Here is a 17,798-nt window from a genome sequence, read left to right as displayed (position 1 = left end):
GAGCATTCAAAGTACTCTTATGCTGTCCTGCAATCAGCATGCCATCCACATATAAAACCAGCACAATAAGGCTTCCATCATCAGCCTTTTTCGTGTATAAGCAATGATCTGCATGACTGCATTTGAATCCATGGTTGAGCATAAAGGTTTCAAATTTTTTGTACCATTGTCTAGGGGCTTGTTTCAGCCCATATAAGTTGCGTTTCAGCTTACAAACTAAATGTTCTTTTCCTGGAATAGCAAATCCTTCTAGGTGCTTCATGTAAAGCTCTTCATCCAAGTCACCATGAAGAAAAGCAGTCTTCACATCCATTTGATCCAACTCTGAATCCAAGGATGCAGTGAGAGCAAACAAAACATGGAGCGTAGTCATCTTCACCACTGGTGAAAAGATCTCCTAAAAGTCTATGCCTTCCTTCTGTGTGTAGCCCTTAGCAACCAACCGTGCCTTGTACTTGGGCTTCCCATCAATACATTTCACTTTATAAACCCATTTATTAGGAATAGCTTTCCTATCCTTGGACAAAGGTACAAGCTCCCATGTGTTATTTGCATATAGAGATTTCATCTCTTCCTGCATAGCAAGCTCTCACTTTCTCTTGTTTTCACATGACTATGCCTCTTTAAATATCAGAGACTCACCCTCATCAATCAACAAAACGCAATCCAAAGATGGCTGAAACCTCTTTGGCTGCCTTCTGACACATGTAGACCTTACCCAATGATCTATATTATCAGGCAGTGGGCCTACATCCTGAGGAATGTTGTGCACACCATCACCAAGTGGCTAATTTTCAGCATTTTCTTGCTGTTGTAATCTGTTTTCAACATGTTCTTCTTGCTGTCCTATTTCATCCTGTGCATCTACGTGCTGTCCATGATCTTCTGGTTGTAGCACAATAGATTGCCGTTCATTTTCAGCATCAAAAGGGACAGAACTTTCAACTAATGGCTGCTGAATGGCTGGCTGTTCATGCTGAAATTTGACATTTTTTTTGTCAAAATCACCACGTGTAGCATTTTTCAGCAACTTTGCCTCATTAAATACTACATCTCGGCTACGTACTATCTTCCTGCCCTGAGGAAGCCAAACTCTATAACCCATCTCTCCCTCATCTCCATATCCCATGAAGTTGCCCTTGATGGATTTCATGTCTACTTTGGTCCTCTATTCTACACATACATGCACAAAGGCATCACAACCAAAGACACACAAATGGTCATATAAAGCAGGTTTGCCAAACCAAACCTCTTCAAGAATGTCATTTTCCAATGCACAAGTCGGAGAGCAATTGCATACATGAACTGCAATTTTAAGAGCCTCTCCCCAAAACTGCTGCAGAAGATTAGCTGTGGGCAGCATGCATCTGACTCTCTCACAAAGTGTGCGATTATATCTTTTAGCCACGCCATTTAATGCAAGATTGTAAGGAGCTGTCAACTCCCTCTTAATGCCATGCATCTCACAAAACTTGTTAAATTCATTTGAGACATACTCACCCCCATTATCTGTTCTTATGGCTTTCAACTTAAGCCCTTTCTGTGTTCTAACAAAAGCATAAAACTTTTTAAAAGTATTCAACACTTCCTTTTTGCTCTTAAGTACATACACCCATGACTTTCTACTAAAATCATCAATGAAAGTAACAAAGTACCATACACCCCCATACAAATTAACAAGCATAGAGCACACATTAGAGTGTACTAAGTCAAGAGCATTAGACTTCTTAACGATACCAGAGTGATAAGGAGACTCACATGTTTTTCATATAAGCAATCATTACAAAATTCGAGACCAGAGCCTTTTACATCAAATCTCCCTAAAGAGGAGAAAACCTGAAAGCCTTTCTCGCTCATATGACCGAGTCTTTTGTGCCAAAGCTCCATCTATGAATGAACTTCAACCACAACCAAAAACTTGCCAAGTAATGCTTTACAATGCAAGTAATATAAAATCCCCCTTTTGCTGCCTTTAAAAATCAGCATAGAGCCCTTATGGACCTTCCAAGATCCACCACCAAAGGTAGTAAAATATCCTCTAGCATCAAGCTGCCCAACTAATAGTAGACTTTTCTTTATGCCAGGTATAAATCTGACATCCTGCAAAATCAGCTCTTGGTTATTTTCAAGGGCCAAGTGAATGGTGCCAGCACCCTCTATCTCACATGCATAGTTATTACCCAAGTAAACCTTGCCTAGGCAACCTGCAGTGTAGTCAGAAAATGACTCCAAAGAGAGGCAACATGAAAAGAGGCACCGCTGTCCACTATCCATGATTGTGGCAGCCCATCATGAGCTGAAAGTAAAGCATCAATTACATCCATTTTGATGATGTGCATATCACCTACTGCTGCCATAACATTTACATCAATGCATGAGGCTGCAACAAGTATCTCTTTAGTGTCAAGAAGCTCTTCAATAACCACATTAGATGCAACATTTGCCTTTGCAACTTCTCTTGAGGAAGAGTTGTCATCATACTTCTTTTTCTTACCCTGGTGTTTCTTTCTTTCTTACTCTTTCTTGAAGTACCGGCAATCGGGCTTTTTATGCCCTTTAGGCCCACACTGATAGCATGTGACATCCTATTGTGTTGTTTGCCCTTGCTTTTGCTTCTGCTTTTTTCTTTACTGGCTGCATTACCCCTCTTTTCAAACCTGCCTCTTACATGGTAAGCTAAGCCATTGCTTTCACCACTAGACTTTCTTCTGATTTCTTCATTGAGGATTGAACCTCTAACACCATCAAAAGTCAAAGTAGGCCCACACTGATAGCATGTGACATCCTGTTGTGTTGTTTGCCCTTGCTTTTGCTTCTACTTTTTTCTTTACTGCCTGCATTACCCCTCTTTTCAGACCTGCCTCTTACATGGTAAGCTGAGCCATTGCTTTCACCACTAGACTTTCTTCTGATTTCTTCATTAAGGATTGAACCTCTAACACCATCAAAAGTCAAAGTAGGGTTGTTGCTAAGTGACACAACCAAAGATTTCCAGCTGTCAAGCAAAGTCATCAATAAGAAAATAGCTTTCAATTTATCATCGAAAGCCGCCAAACCAAAGTCCTACAACTGACTCAAAACCCTTGTGAAAGCACTCGAATACTCAGATATTGGCTTAGACTCATCCAACTCCATGTTCACAAGTTTAAGCATAAGATGCACTTCATTCACAGGAGTTGTATTTTCATACGTATCCTTAAGCTTTTTCCATATAGCATAACCTATATCAAGACGCTTAATGTCTGTAAGTACATCATCAAACACCACCATCTTAATGTATGCAACGGCCTTCTTGTTAAGTCTACCCAATCTACATCTGTCATAGCTGCAGGCTTAGTCTCCAAGAGAGCATCTTCACAGTCCTTGAGAAACAAAATGCCTTGCATGGGGTTAGCTCCATGTGATCCTTACGAATAGGAACTTTGGTCCTTTGGCACTCGTCATAGTGCTTCACAAAGCGTATCACATCTTGGAAAAGGTTAGGCCACCAAATCTGAGACTGCGCCACTTTGCGAGCTACACGTTCTGACATTGCCTTTGCAATGGGAGTGGTTAGCAGATACATTGCAAACCCTGGCAAGAAGTATTGGGATGCAATGAAAGGTATTATGAGATACCTCAAAGGTACAAAGGAGTCGTGCATCTGCTTTGGGAAGCAGAAGGCATTTGTTGTTGGCTTTACGGATGCAGACTATGGTGGTCATGCGGATTGCAGAAGGTCCACTTCTGGGTATACGTTTACTTTCAGCCTTCTCAAAAAAGACATATGGTATCTTGGCCAATTCAGCCTTCTCATCATCAGATGTAGGGTTGTCCTCTGCACTAAGTTTCACATATGGAGACAATAGAATCCCAATTGTTTCCCCCCCCCCTCCATATTGAAACGCTGCAAAACCTTGGAGATATGCTCTTGCTGAGATAGATAGAGTAAGCCTTTTGATCTATCTCTGAGTATTCGCATACCAAGAATGTGATTTGCATCACCAAGATCTTTCATGTCAAAGCTGCCATGAAGACTTTGCTTCAGTGAATCCAAGGCATGAGTATCCTTGCCAGCAATTAGCATATCATCAACATACAAAACCAAGATAATCAGACTGTCATCTGCTGCCTTCTTGGTGTACAAGCAGTGATCCACTTGATTTCTATGAAAGCCTTGAGATTGCATAAATGTATCAAACTTATGATACCATTCTCTTGGTGCTTGTTTCAACCCATACAAAACCAAGATAATCAGACTGCCATCTGCTGCCTTCTTGGTGTACAAGCAGTGATCCACTTGATTTCTATGAAAGCCTTGAGACTGCATAAATGTATCAAACTTATAATACCATTCTCTTGGTGCTTATTTCAGCCCATACAAACTCCTTTTGATTTTACATACCATCTTCTCTTTCCCTTTTTCCACAAACCCTTCAGGCTGCTGCAAATATATGTCTTCATGCAGATCACCATGTAAAAATGCAGTCTTTACATCCATTTGTATGAGTTCCATATCCTCAACTACAACAAGCCCAAAATGGTTCTCAATGTAGCCATCTTGACTACATGAGAGAAAATCTCATCAAAGTCAATTCCATGCTCCTGCTTGTACCCCTTTGCAACCAATCTTGCTTTGTACTTTGGTAAGGAACCAAAAGTGACCATCTTGTAAACCCACTTGCATGGAAGGGTTTTCTACCCTTTAGGCAACTGCACCAAGTCCCAAGTGCCATTTTTCTCAAGAGATTCCATCTCTGACAACATGGCTTTATACCATTTCTTGCTGTCCTGTCTATCCATTGCTTCCTTGAAGCAAGTCAGTTCACCCTAGTCTATCAACATAACATAATCAGCCACATTATTTGCACCAAGATCATCTGTCAAGTTGTCTAGTAGCCTTGGACGATCTCCTAACCCAATGATCATTGTTTGCTGGCAGTTCTTGCAAATTTCCATTCAGCATGCTGTCCTGGCATTTTAGCCTGCAAATCAACATTAACAACTTGCTGTCCTAGTTGTTCTTGCATATATGTAGTGGCTCATTATCATGGGAAATAGCTGGCTGATCATTTCCAACATCATTTCCTGCATTTACAGGTTCATTTACAGCAGGTATTTGCTGCTGTACAACGGGCACATTTTGCTGTCCAAAAGGGATTTCTTCCCGGAATATAACCCTACGAACCTCCTCAGTCTTTTCGGGCTATTTGTGCATGCGATCTTCCCTGAAGATAGCATCATTGCTGCGTACAACTTTTTTTTTCTCAAGATCCCATAATTTATACCCCATTTCACCCTCGTCACCATATCCTAGGAAAATGCATTTACAGGACTTTGGCTCAAGTTTCCTGTGTTTTTCTTTACGAATGTGCACAAAAGCCTTGCAGCCAAACACTTTCACATGAGAATATGAAGGTGGCTTGCCGAACCACACTTCTTGGGAAACTCCCCCCCCCCCCCCCCCCCAAGAAGACCTGTTTGGTGACCGATTAATTAAGTAAACGACTGTAATAATAGCCTCTACCCAAAAAACACGGGGTAATGCAACATGAGACAACATTGTACTAACCTTATCTTGTATGGTCCGATTCATACACGGGGGCAGTGAGCTCCCTCTTTATCCCTTTGTTGTCTAGCACTTCATCCTTGCTACGAATAGGGTAAACCCATACCTTCCGTGTAGCATCATCGACAAAGGTGACAAAATATTTCTTTCCCCCTAAAGATAATCCTGGCATTTGACATACATCCGAATGTACTAACTCTAGAGGAGAAGATTTCAAAGAAAGAGACTTTTTATGAGATGTCTATGCATGTTTATCATAAATACAATGATCACAATGCTCAAAATCAGCATAACGAAGACAAGGCAAGTAACTCAAACGAAAAAGCACTTTCATTCTTGTTTGACTCATGTGTCCCAACCGGCCATGCCACAAGGAAACGCTTGGCTGCTCAGTCACGGCAACAACATGGTTACGCATACTAGATACATGAAGTGGATACAAAGTATCACTCTTGCAACCTCTGGCAATCACTCTTGATCCCGTACAAATCTTTCATTTTCCATCGTCAAAGGTGGTATGAGAACCATTATCATCTAGCTGCCCTATGCTAATCAAGCTCTTCTTGAACTGAGGTACATGCTGTACACGCTAAAGTATAAAGATAAAGCCATGCTGAAACTGTAACTGCACACTGTCAATACCTACAATCTCACATGCATAGTTGTCCCAAGATGGACAACACCATATCAACCCCCTGTATAGGTAGAGAATCACTCATGATGAGGGGTGACATGAAAGGAAACACCTGAATCGAGAATCCAAGTATGCATGTCATCATCTGCATCTGCAAGTAAAGCATGTGCACCAAAATGTGAAGAGACAAAGAGTATATCACTCCCACTATCACTGTCATGAGTGACTTCATTCACCTCTTCAATTTTTACACTGCTCTTCTTAGGCTGACTGTCCTTCTTCTCTTCCTTCCTATCATTTGTCTTCTTGCATTTTCCTTTCTCTTTCTTCCATTTGTAGCAATCATGTTCAAAGTGACCCTTCTTACCACAATGATAGTATTCAACATCTTTGATACGTGATTTACTGCGTCTCTTGCTATCATATTTACCTTTCTGCTGTGATCTACCCCTAGTATGCAAAGCACTGGAAGACTTACTGGATGCATTGTTCTGCCGATTCATTTATTCCATAAGTAGAGCACTCCCTACATCAGCATACAAAAGGATCACATTAGAATTGTTCATAGCAGTCCTGAATGTATCACAACTCTCTGGTAGAGTGCAAAGCAAGAAAGGAGCCTTAAATTCCTCATCAATCATGAACTTCAAGGCAACCAGCTGGCTAAAAATGGAGTTAAACTCACTCAAGTGAGTAGACATTATTGTACCCTCTTTCATACGCAAATCCATAAGCTTTTTCAGCCAATACACTTTGTTTGCAGCACTCTTCTGTGCATACAGTTCTTCCAATCTAGTCCATAGTATATGCAGAATCCAAACCTTCAATGTTGAACAGCAAGGCATCAGAAATCGATAGCTCTATGGTTGAGTGTGCAAGCTCATTTAACTCATCCCAATCGTCATGTTCCATGTCCGCGGGCTTTGCCCCTTTGGTTTTGATCGGCTTTGTCTGCTTCTTTTGCAACAGGATACTGTAGCACTGCTTTTGCCAAACTGCAAAGTTATGTGCGCCTTCAAGCTTCTTTATGTGCATCAGATTACTCTTGTCATTACTGCCAGCCATGATTTTCAGCCCAAATGTGACCAAAAAACAGCAATTGCAGGCCCAAAACTGTCACCCAAGTGACAAGGTACAAACAAGTACCAACCAGCAATAAATAACCACGTAGAAGCATAGATTTCAGATCTATAATTAAATTTTCAGAAGCACCAAACCATGTGCTACAGCATTATCCAACTAATTACAGCTCTTCCAAGGGCATATGCATCACATTACATGAGAAATCCCAAATTGTAGCTGCAATTTCTGTTGTACATGTACCCACAGGCATAAAATTTGACACGAACTGCCAAAAGCCCCAAAATTTTGTGCTCAAAGCATCAACCACACATCTGCATTTTCTCTGTTATTCATAGAACAGGCCAATTTTGCCAAAATAGAGCAATTTCAGCAAAACCCCCAAATTGTACCTAGTGTTGATGTCCAAATTGCATGGAATTTAACCTGCATGTACATAAACTGACCAAATGCTGCACAGATTTTGCCCAAACTGCAAAAGCCCCAAATTGCACAAGGTTCAATGTGCATCAATGTCGAGAAATTGGGTAAATTTCAGCCCAATTTGAGCATGTACATGAAAAGTCCCAAATGTCGGGGACAAAATGTCACAAATTCCTGCAATTTCTCAGACAAATATCACTATTGCATCTTGCTCGCACCAAATCTGGACAAATCCCCAAATTTTCCAAGTCCTGCGTACACTAATTTCAGTGAAATTGAAAGAATTTCACTAAAATGTGAAAAAACCCCAAAATTCCCAGGTAAATATGCACCAACTTAGCAATTTCTGTGTCAGATTGTCCAATTCTGGGTTAATATCCCCAAATACGGAAAAAGTGCCAAGTTTGTGGGCCTAAATCTGCCCAAAATCCTGATTGTGCTTACACTCACAAACGCCCGTCGGTGAGCAATGGGCTTGATTGCAGGGAACCTTTGAAAAAATTTAAAATTTTTGCAAAGGAAAAAATGACGAATCTTCCCCGTTTACAGCCGCCAACCCGTCGCTAATCGCGTGACCCGGGTCTGACCAGAAATGACGTCGCAGCCCGTCGCCTGATCGCGTGAACTGCGTCTGACTAGAAATAACGTTGCAGCCCGTCTCGCTGCAACCGACTGCCGTCTGCCGCTGCCCACTGCTTACACGTCACATCTGCTGCTGCCCACTGCCTGCCAAGTCAACGCCAGCTGTCGCCCGGTTAAGAAACGACCTGTCGGGGTTTCTGGGCTGTCGACTGACAGTGCAGAACACACACATGCCTGAAATCAGTGGCGACCTGATGATTTCGTGCAAGCAAAACACTAGAAATGTCTCACATGGACTTCGAGGAGCACGAACGCCTCAACCGCAGCTTTGATACCAGTTTGTAGTGACAGGTCCGGCACGGAGATCGAGACAGTCAGTTGTTACGTGTAGTGAGAGACAGAGAGAGTGAGATAGAATAGAGTAGAGAGTGAGCACGTTTGTAGGTACAATGACGAGTGTGTAGCTTAGGTTTTTAGATAGATAGATAGATATGTGTAAGTACAAGTGCTAAGGGTGTGTTCACACCCGAGCACATTTAAAGACGCGAGGCCTTTAGTCCCAACATATGACACCAAACAATGAGCTGAATATTCAGCTGATTTCAGCCCAAATTTTCAGCAAATAATAGCAAGATTCAGTCCAAGTACATGTATAGTAGTAGAACGGATGACTTTCAACAGTATGACTGCAATTTCAGCATACATTAAATGCATACATCACTGCCAGGTAACTCCCACTTCAACAATATCACCAAAAAATACATCTACAACAATCCCAAATCTGCAAATGATCACTAAGATTGCTGCAACATGAATAATCAACAATACATCAACTCAATAGGAGCTGCCCAACATGTGTACTGCATACATATGTGCTCGTATCAACTTCTGATGCACGAAACACCAAGAAATAGCTGCAATTTCTCCAAAATCATGCAAGCAAGAGATAAAAAATGCTCAAATTACTCTGCTTATGGCAACAAGATTGCTTCAGCAATATTCCCAAAGTGCATTTCACACATCAACATTTCCAAAATCCACAGATTTCAGCAAAAGCCCCAAAATTACACTATCAAATCTGCCCCAATTGCATTAATGCATGTTCCCGAGAGCATAAAACGGGCAAATTTAGCAAAATTTCACAAAATGTTGCAAAAGCCCCAAAATTTCCGAGACTCAGCTAAACAAAATTTCACCAATACAGCAAAAGCCCCAAATTTTATGGGTCTAATGTTGAGAGATTTTCCTCGAAGGAGCAAAAATCTGTCTAATTTGGCAAAATCCCCAAATTAATTGAGGTCACCATGCGCAATGTCTGCAATTTCTGACTTGAAAATCACTAACAGGCATAAACAAGGTCAAATCTGGGAAAAGCCCCAAATTTGGGGCTTGATTTTGCACACAATTTACAACTGTGCTTTCACATGTGAATCCTTGGTAAGAAGAAGGGGTAATTTTGAAATTGAAGGATTTTTTATTTTATTCCTTACGTCAATGATGAGGAGGGAGGGTCCACTGACCTCGTGTGACTGACGTGATGACACTCACTGGTTCCCCGCCTGGTCAGGTAACTGATGTGACACATGTCGTTGGTTCCTCGCTTGGTCATCCCCTACCTGTCGCCACACTGGTTCCCCTCGCTGGACCCGTCCTATTGCAAACGTCACCTGCACGCTGGCGACTAGTCAGCTGTTGGTCGCGACCTGTTTATGTATCACCTGGACTGAGGGCCCATCTGTCCTCTTGTTGACTTGCTTCCGCCCAGCTCTTGTCACATCTTCTGCCTGCCGTCAACCGGTCTGATCTCCAGAAGCATGCACAACCTGTGCTCTGATACCAATTTGAAGGGGAGAGTGCGCAATGGAGTGCGAGAGAGTGGCGCGAGCAACGGAGTTAAGAGGTAGAGAGAGTGAACGTAGAGATAGGTGTACCAGATTGTGATGGTACACAAAGAATGAAAGAATGTATTTATATGTTAGGATACGATAAGGGTGTGTTCACACCCATATGACTATATACACGGAGACAAAGGGACTTTACATCCAACAAAAACAAGAGAAATGCATGCTAAAATGTCAAAGCTCCCATGTCTCTGTCAAACTTAGACGAAGCTCACAACTGGAAGATGATAGACTGACAACACTAAAAGTGACAAGCTAATAGCAACATGAGATATACTTGGCCTACCACGCTAGCTCTTGCACCAAAGAGATACTTAGGAGCCCGTCCCAAGAGCCCCCCCCTACTATCGCATCTTATATCCCCCATCCTCACTGGATGGAATTAGATTTGCGTGCCATTATTGTACCCCACCCATATAGTTCCAACTTCCCAGATGGATATACTTGTATACGCTAATGGCTCGCCTAGATGATAATGTACATACTCATTACACATTCGTTAGGATTTTTCACTTTTCACTCTCCTAGTACCATGAGGATATTCCCTTGTACATGGATATGTCTCATAGGCCAATTTGGTGTTTAGTAGACATTAATGTGTGCGTACGTTGTCGCAGCGCGTAGGGTTGAAGGTCACCACAAGGGTTTGGAAAGAAAACTGGACATGATAGATGGAGATGTATCTTCAAGAGATAAGTAAATTACAATGAATGTTTAAAGGTTCAAGAGGTACTTCACGGTCAATCACAGGGGTTTGAGAGAAAAGAATGTAAGGGGGTTCAAGAGCTTAGACTGCGAAGATGATAGAGATAAAAGAAGGGTTGAAGGTTTCAAGCCAAGCTCTTGAAGATATTAATAGAGCTTCCAACTGCATGTTCTTAGCAAAGGTCACAAGAGTATTATCTCAAATCAAGCTTGTTTTCTTGACTGTAAGAGCAATCACAAATTATAAAATCCAGTACAGTATATTGTCATGTATCATAAACAACTCTACATCCCATCATTCATACATGGTGCCATAGCATGAATCAACTTTGCATGATTACATTCAATATAGACTGTTAGGGACAAAAGCTTATGAGTCAATTACAAGGCTTGTAGGGCAAAGAGACTTGCTTTAAGAGAGCTTCAAATTGAGTTCCTGATAAAGATAAGTTACCACAGCCAAGAAATAAGAGAGAAAGCTCCTTTTAATTCAACTCAAAGCATCTAAACATTGCCTTGCCACAGGGGCACATAATACTTGCATATTTTGACAAGATATCTTCTGTAGAGTAAGAAATGAATTAAAAGAACACTGCTGTAGCTAATTCTTTGAATATGGCTGAAGATATCAGCCCCAAATCAGCCCAAATATCTTCCGGAATTCACCTCTGATGATAGCATAAACTTCCCCTAACACGATGTCGGAGCGTTTGGTGTAGAAAGTCCACCACAGGGATAAGAGACAGCAGAGTGAAGGTCGATTCAAGGAGAGGACTAGATGAAAGAGAAGGGGTTCGAAGAAATTAAAGACGTAGAAGAATACTCCCCAAAAGAATTAGAAAATGTAGAAGAATACTAACAGAGATGAAGCCTGTCAATTTCTTTCAACATTATAAGAAGACATAACTCTAATAGACAAAAACGTGTATAAAATAATACATTCCTCTATGCTGCTCGCATCGCCAATCTAATGCTTCCATTGGCTCCGAAAGACCAAAATTCTGCCAGATCACTCCATCTCCCCCTTCGGAGTGTTGTTCACTGCCTGAAAACAACGATCGCGCGTCGCGCGATTTCGTCAATCTTTCTTTTTACATAAAATCCTCTCAAATTGGCTGAAAGCTACATGCTTTCTTTTACATGTCATCCTAATCTAGAAGTTGTCTATAGTTTTATGGATTTTTATAAGAGATAATATCTAGAATATCAAAAATTGGCTAAAACTTGTCCAAAAATTTAATATTTTTGAACCATGGACACTAACACTAATGTCTAAAATGGCATTGGCTCTCTAAATCAATAAGAAAGCCATATTCTAGATTTTTTTTACACGATGTGTGCATAGCGGCACGACAATGTGTGTGTGCGTGTGTGTGTGTGAGAAGCAAAGCTGAAATGCAGTGCTTCTCTATTGAGCTAAAAATGCATTATAAACTAAGTAGCTCTTTAAAACATCCCCAAAACGTGTAATTACCAAACTTTCATTAAAAGAAATGTGTTCCTAGAGAATGTCTCTGTCCCATAAGAGAAACCCTAATTTGGGAAGATCTACTCATATATAAATAAAGAGGCTGTCCCCCACTCAGCCCCATCTCATTATTGCGAGCTCATTATCAATCAGCACCCAATCTACACTACTACATACACCCCTCCTTGATGTATACCTCGGTTTGTACTGCCGCCAGCTCTCTCCCAGCCACACGCACCCCCTAGTCGCCATCGCCATCGCCATCACTCCTACCACATCCAGGAGCTGTTCAAGATCTGCATTTAAGGGTGCATGTTGTCACCCCTGTTCAGTCTGGAGGATTCTGTCATGAATAGTCACCAGATTTCACAACCAGAAGGCCGCATTTGCAGCAGTCTGCTGCCACCCAGTATATTCTCTCCCTTTTGGAACAGCTCTCAGTGCAGGCTGGTCTGCATCTTCAGCCAGACCTGTGTTTTAGGGTGCTGCCCTGCACAACTTCACTCTGTTTAGGCTGCCCTGTTGCTGCTGCCACTGATCAGCCTGATCTAGACGGGTACATCACCCTGATCTGCGTTTGCTGCTGCCGATCACCTACAAAGACTCTACAACATTTCGAGATCTGTACAGAGGACGACACTCTCTGCAGTTCACTCTCAATACCTCAGTCCTAGAGACACGGGAGTTCAAGGTTTTGTATTTCACCCTGCTGATCACCTACAAAGACTCTATGACATTTCGAGATCTGTACAAAGGACGACACTCTCTGCAGCTCACTCTCTTTACCTCAGTCCTAGAGACGCAAGAGTTCAAGGTTTTGTATTCGCCTTGCTTAATGTGTTTACTGCATGAGCTTTGTATTTATTCATTATTCTTCTTCTATGTTCATTGTCTCTAAGTTACCCTAAAGCTACTGAGTTCTTTTATCAATCAGTGCTTTGTAATACTTGTGTTTCTTAATTGTAGACGAGTGTTTCTTTACATTCTCATCATGATAGGTCTTTCAAGAAACGTCAAGTTCATGCTTTTGTGGAGAATTAAATGAGACCTATGCCATGTAAGATGTGCCATTCCACAACCAAAGCAGTTTAACTCCACCTCACCAACCTCAATTAAGCATTCTAATGCAGTAGAACTTCCATAATTTTAAAATAGTTTCAAATTTCACTTATAGAAATTTTATTTACAAGGCTAAACAATATGTGTTCTTTCTAGGTACCCTAACTGTGCATGCAATTTCCAGATTGCCTCTATTGGTCATGGTCAGGCTTCATGCTATGCCTCTTAGATCCCTATTAAAGCACTCACCATGTCTAACCGGCTCTTGAACAAACTGATTTTGGAATGTCAGAAAGTGACAAATCGAAGTTCTTGAACATAAGGCAGTCCAGGACCTAACACTAAGGAGAAAGTATGCCAGGAAGACCACAAAGCCATTCTTGTTTACATGATACTATCCAAACACTAAACCAGCAGAATGTGTCCTTCCAAAACAAATATATAGAATGAAATGAGAAGCGACTGAACCAAAAACCCTTGAACATACTACACACTAGCCAAATTTGTCAAGTCATGCCATTTGTCTGGAGTCTTACCTCAACACCCTGAACACCAATTATGTCCATATTCCATTGGTAATGCTCCCGTCTTCGTCCCCTTGTTGTCCTCTCATAACGCCAGCATTGTCCAATGGCAAACCATTTCACTGGGAAAGGTAAAGCCTTTCTGTACAAAGCAAAACTCGTGACCTTAACCTCTTAAGTATAATTAGTATAGTGTCAAATTACTGAGATTCTAAGTGCAAAAAATTTCAATAAAGCCAACTGGAGAAGTGCAATTGCAAACCCCTTCTGTAGCACCAATCGAGCTAACGATGGGGTTAGCTCAGGTCGCAAAGCCACACGACGCCCGCCCTTATCTTCAAAATTGTAAAGCTGGACAAGTAATAGTTCCAACTAATTACATTTCCAACGATTTGTTTTAAATTTCTGTACACTGTTAGTCATACAAATGTGAGGGTACAATGCTGTGAATGTGTTCTTTCATTGCAATATTCCTCCTGTGCTTCCATTCATGCTGTATGCAAAACATGAAAAATTTTGATTGCTAGTAATATCCACACACATGCATAAACTTAATCCACGCACATGCATAAACTTAGCAAAGCAAGCCTATTGTACTTAAAGCAAGTCTGTCATACTTTGAGGAGTAAAGCAAGCCCTATATATTCATATATATCAAACAGATAAGGTGAGCCATTGGCAATGTGTATTACCTGCTGAGTTATCTCTTCTCCTGCTTTTCTCACAAACAGTGCTTCAGATTCCAAAACAGGGAAATCTACTTCTTCAAAAGCAAATAACCTGGACACCTTTGAGAGCCGTCAACAACACTAATCATCTCCATTTTGAAGTGGGCAATTACAAAAGCCATTGTCCCAGCAACACTCATCCAGATGTTAAAACCAGAAAGCAGCTCCATGAGACACATGAGAAGTGGCAGTCTTACCCCCCTAAATTTTTGAAAAAGCCAACTGCGCAGACGCATCTCGTCTGGAGAGAAATCTCTTGTTCCACGAGGAGGATTGTAGTCTATGGCATCATCACTCACAGGAGATGGACCGGATGAAGCAGGCCCCCTTCCCACTTCACTAGCTACGGTAGCCATAATGTGTAGGTTGCATGTCCTTGGGTAGGCATACAGTGTTTCTGCATGTAGTTTCACACAGTAAGCGCACACAGGAAAAGAGGAAAACAAGAAAAGGATCCCCCAAGGACACAAATCTTGTAAAAATAGCACTGCAGAAGAGAGTATAGTATTTGAAATCTGCAGAATGATATATCAAATGAGAGACCTTGCACTTACGCCTACTCAGTGACACTGTATGCTGAGTCTTTATCCCATAACCATTGCCCAACATTAAGTTTGAAAGTAAGTATGCTTAGTCTGTATGGCATAACCAGATCTATACAAGTAAACACCTGCTAATGATCCCTAATGACTATAACAAGCACACAAGAGGACTGTAGGTATGTTTAATGATTAACTCCATGCCCTATTGAACGGCAACTTGAGCCCTTCCCCAAGTTCACTTTGGAAGGGCAGCTTGACCAGTTCCCCTAAGCTAACTTCCACTGATCCACACATGAAGCTATCCATCAAAAGCCATCACAGATGGTACATTAGACAAAGTCCATGCATGTTGTGGCACTAACATTTATTCAGATCAGCACTTACCAAAAACAAGAACACTTCATTTTAAATGACCACTAACCAGTCAACCTGCCAAAGAAAGCATTCTGGCCATTATCCGTAAACCAGGTATTACATAAAGGGTCCCTAACCAGCTAACTCTGATTGAATTTATGGATTAGCACACCTCTAATTCAAAGTTCAATCCATAGGTTTTTCATATGGCAATCATACATCATACACAGATGGGTATGAAAGTATGATTGGAGTATGATTCACACCATCCTAGGGCTGAATAATACGTTGCCCTAAATTTAATTTGAAAAAATAGTAAAAAAAATAAACAAATCAAGTATTTCATACCAAATTGAGTAAGCAAGCTAACTGCATGAAAACTAGAATTCCATTGTTTCAACAGCTCTACCAGCAAGGCATTCAACAATCAAGTACACAACATTGATTTTGGCCAAAACTAATTCAGATTCTCATTTCCAATCATTTGAATCCAGACACAATTAAAGCAGTCATCATTGCAGCCTACAAGTGAAAGAAGTTCAAAAAAGGATATATATGTCAAAAAGGGTTGCCATAAAAGGTAAAGGTTGCATAATAGTAGAGTTTAGAGTCTAACCTGTAGTAGAAAGCTGAAGCAAACTATATGGAAAAAGAATACAATATTGATCATGGACAATATGCACCTTCCTCATCCTCCTCCTCAATGTCCTCATCCTCATAATCATCATCATCCTCTGCTTGCTCAACAAAACAAGCACTGCTTGCTGTTGGATTTGCAATGTCCAACTCTTCCAATTTCTCTTGCAATTATCGAAATGCAAGAAGCCTATCATCATCTTTTTACTTATTAATCATTGCCAAAATGACCTCCACCTTCTTCCATCCTCTTTGTTTGTTCCTAGAGAAGGAGAAGATTTGTGTGGATATAAACAAGTTTCTCCATATGCTCTGGAAGCAACTCAATTCTCCTCTTTGTATGTATCAAAGAGAAGGTACTGCAATTCCTCTCACATGGAGATACACAAGTTCCTTGAGAAAGTGCTTTAATAGCCAGTTGCTGCAAACGAGGTGTGCAAGCCCCACACCAAATCCTTTAAGATCCTATAGTTGTTTTCAACTGTTCAAGGGCTTCTCTCGTTCAAATGCAATTTCTGTGGGTGTTTCTCTTGCAAGGTATCGAAGATGTCTTATCACCAGTTCTTTGTTGACTCAAAGGATGATGTCTCTATCCCTTGTGTTTTGATGGGAGAGGCTACTCATTTTAGAGCAGCTATCTGGGTGCATTTCTTTTATTTGTCAAGTTCCCATGTGTTTTCCATGGGCAGTTTTTGCATTTCCCAAGCTGTCCATACTTGCCACAAACATTGTCCTTACCAATCGGATTTTTTGGTGGCCATCTGGCATTTTCTAGGCATTTATTGTGCCACGACCAGCATTAAATGGTGGTCGGCCAGCATTTATGGCATTTCCAGAATTCAATCGGCCAACATTTATGGCATTTTCAAAATTCAATCAGCCAGTTTAGGGGTTTCGTGGCTATTTATAGCCATTCCACTTGACAATCATTGCCAATCATCATCTTCCTTCCTTGGCAAGGGCACACTTCAACTCCGTCTCCGGTGCTGCTGTCATCATCAACCTAATTTGGCGCCCTCACTGACGTTGTGGGCTGCATGTGGGGACTGATCAATCCTCCTTTTGTATTCAACATCTATTCCTTGTTCGGTGCAAGTTTCTTTTCTTCTTCTCTTGCAAATTGTCTCTCTCTTCCATTGCGCACTCTCACAGTTGCACCGATAGATGGTTGAGGGCTTTCCACACTTGAAGCTATCTTAAGATATCTATAAAGCTCGTCAACTCAGGAAGCAGCACCATATCCCATTCCCTCAATAGTCCACACATAGAACTGAGACATCTCTTAGATTGATTCATGTTGATCTTTCTGGGCCAACATCCACAGCTATCTTGAATAGCGCAAAGTACTTTTTGATAGTGAAGATCATTCTAGATACATGTGGGTGTACTATCTCAAGCATAAGTCTAACACATTTACATATTTCTTTGCTTGGGTGATATTGGTTCATAACCAAACTCATCATCGTGTAGGATGCATGAGTAATAGAGGTGGCAAATTTACCTCCCATGAGTTTTTCAAGTTTCTACAAGAGCATGGCATTTCTCGCTACCTTCTCCCTACCACCTCGCCCCCTCTTAGAATGGAGTCGTAGAGAGCAGGAACCGGACCATCAT

The 17,798-nt window shown here is 41.2% G+C and overlaps 1 protein-coding gene across 1 annotated transcript in view; it reads right to left on the bottom strand.

The window, feature by feature from the left end:
* Positions 1–17,798, bottom strand: part of HRS1 (Histidyl-tRNA synthetase 1) — a 108,222-nt gene that overhangs the window by 49,403 nt on the left and 41,021 nt on the right. The window contains exons 2-5 of the mRNA XM_087691253.1: positions 14,850–15,049; positions 14,617–14,712; positions 14,187–14,275; positions 13,937–14,066 (exon numbers count right to left, since the gene is read on the bottom strand). Coding sequence (XP_087547379.1) covers positions 13,937–14,066; positions 14,187–14,275; positions 14,617–14,712; positions 14,850–15,049 — 515 coding nt within the window. The remainder of the gene's footprint in view (positions 1–13,936; positions 14,067–14,186; positions 14,276–14,616; positions 14,713–14,849; positions 15,050–17,798) is intronic.

This window comes from Lygodium microphyllum, chromosome 2 (assembly GCF_053477565.2).
Source record: "Lygodium microphyllum isolate KBCC chromosome 2, Lygodium_microphyllum_v1.1.10, whole genome shotgun sequence".
NCBI lineage: Eukaryota > Viridiplantae > Streptophyta > Polypodiopsida > Schizaeales > Lygodiaceae > Lygodium > Lygodium microphyllum.
Note: the sequence above shows the minus strand (reverse complement) of the source record. Positions and strands in the feature narration are given on the sequence as shown.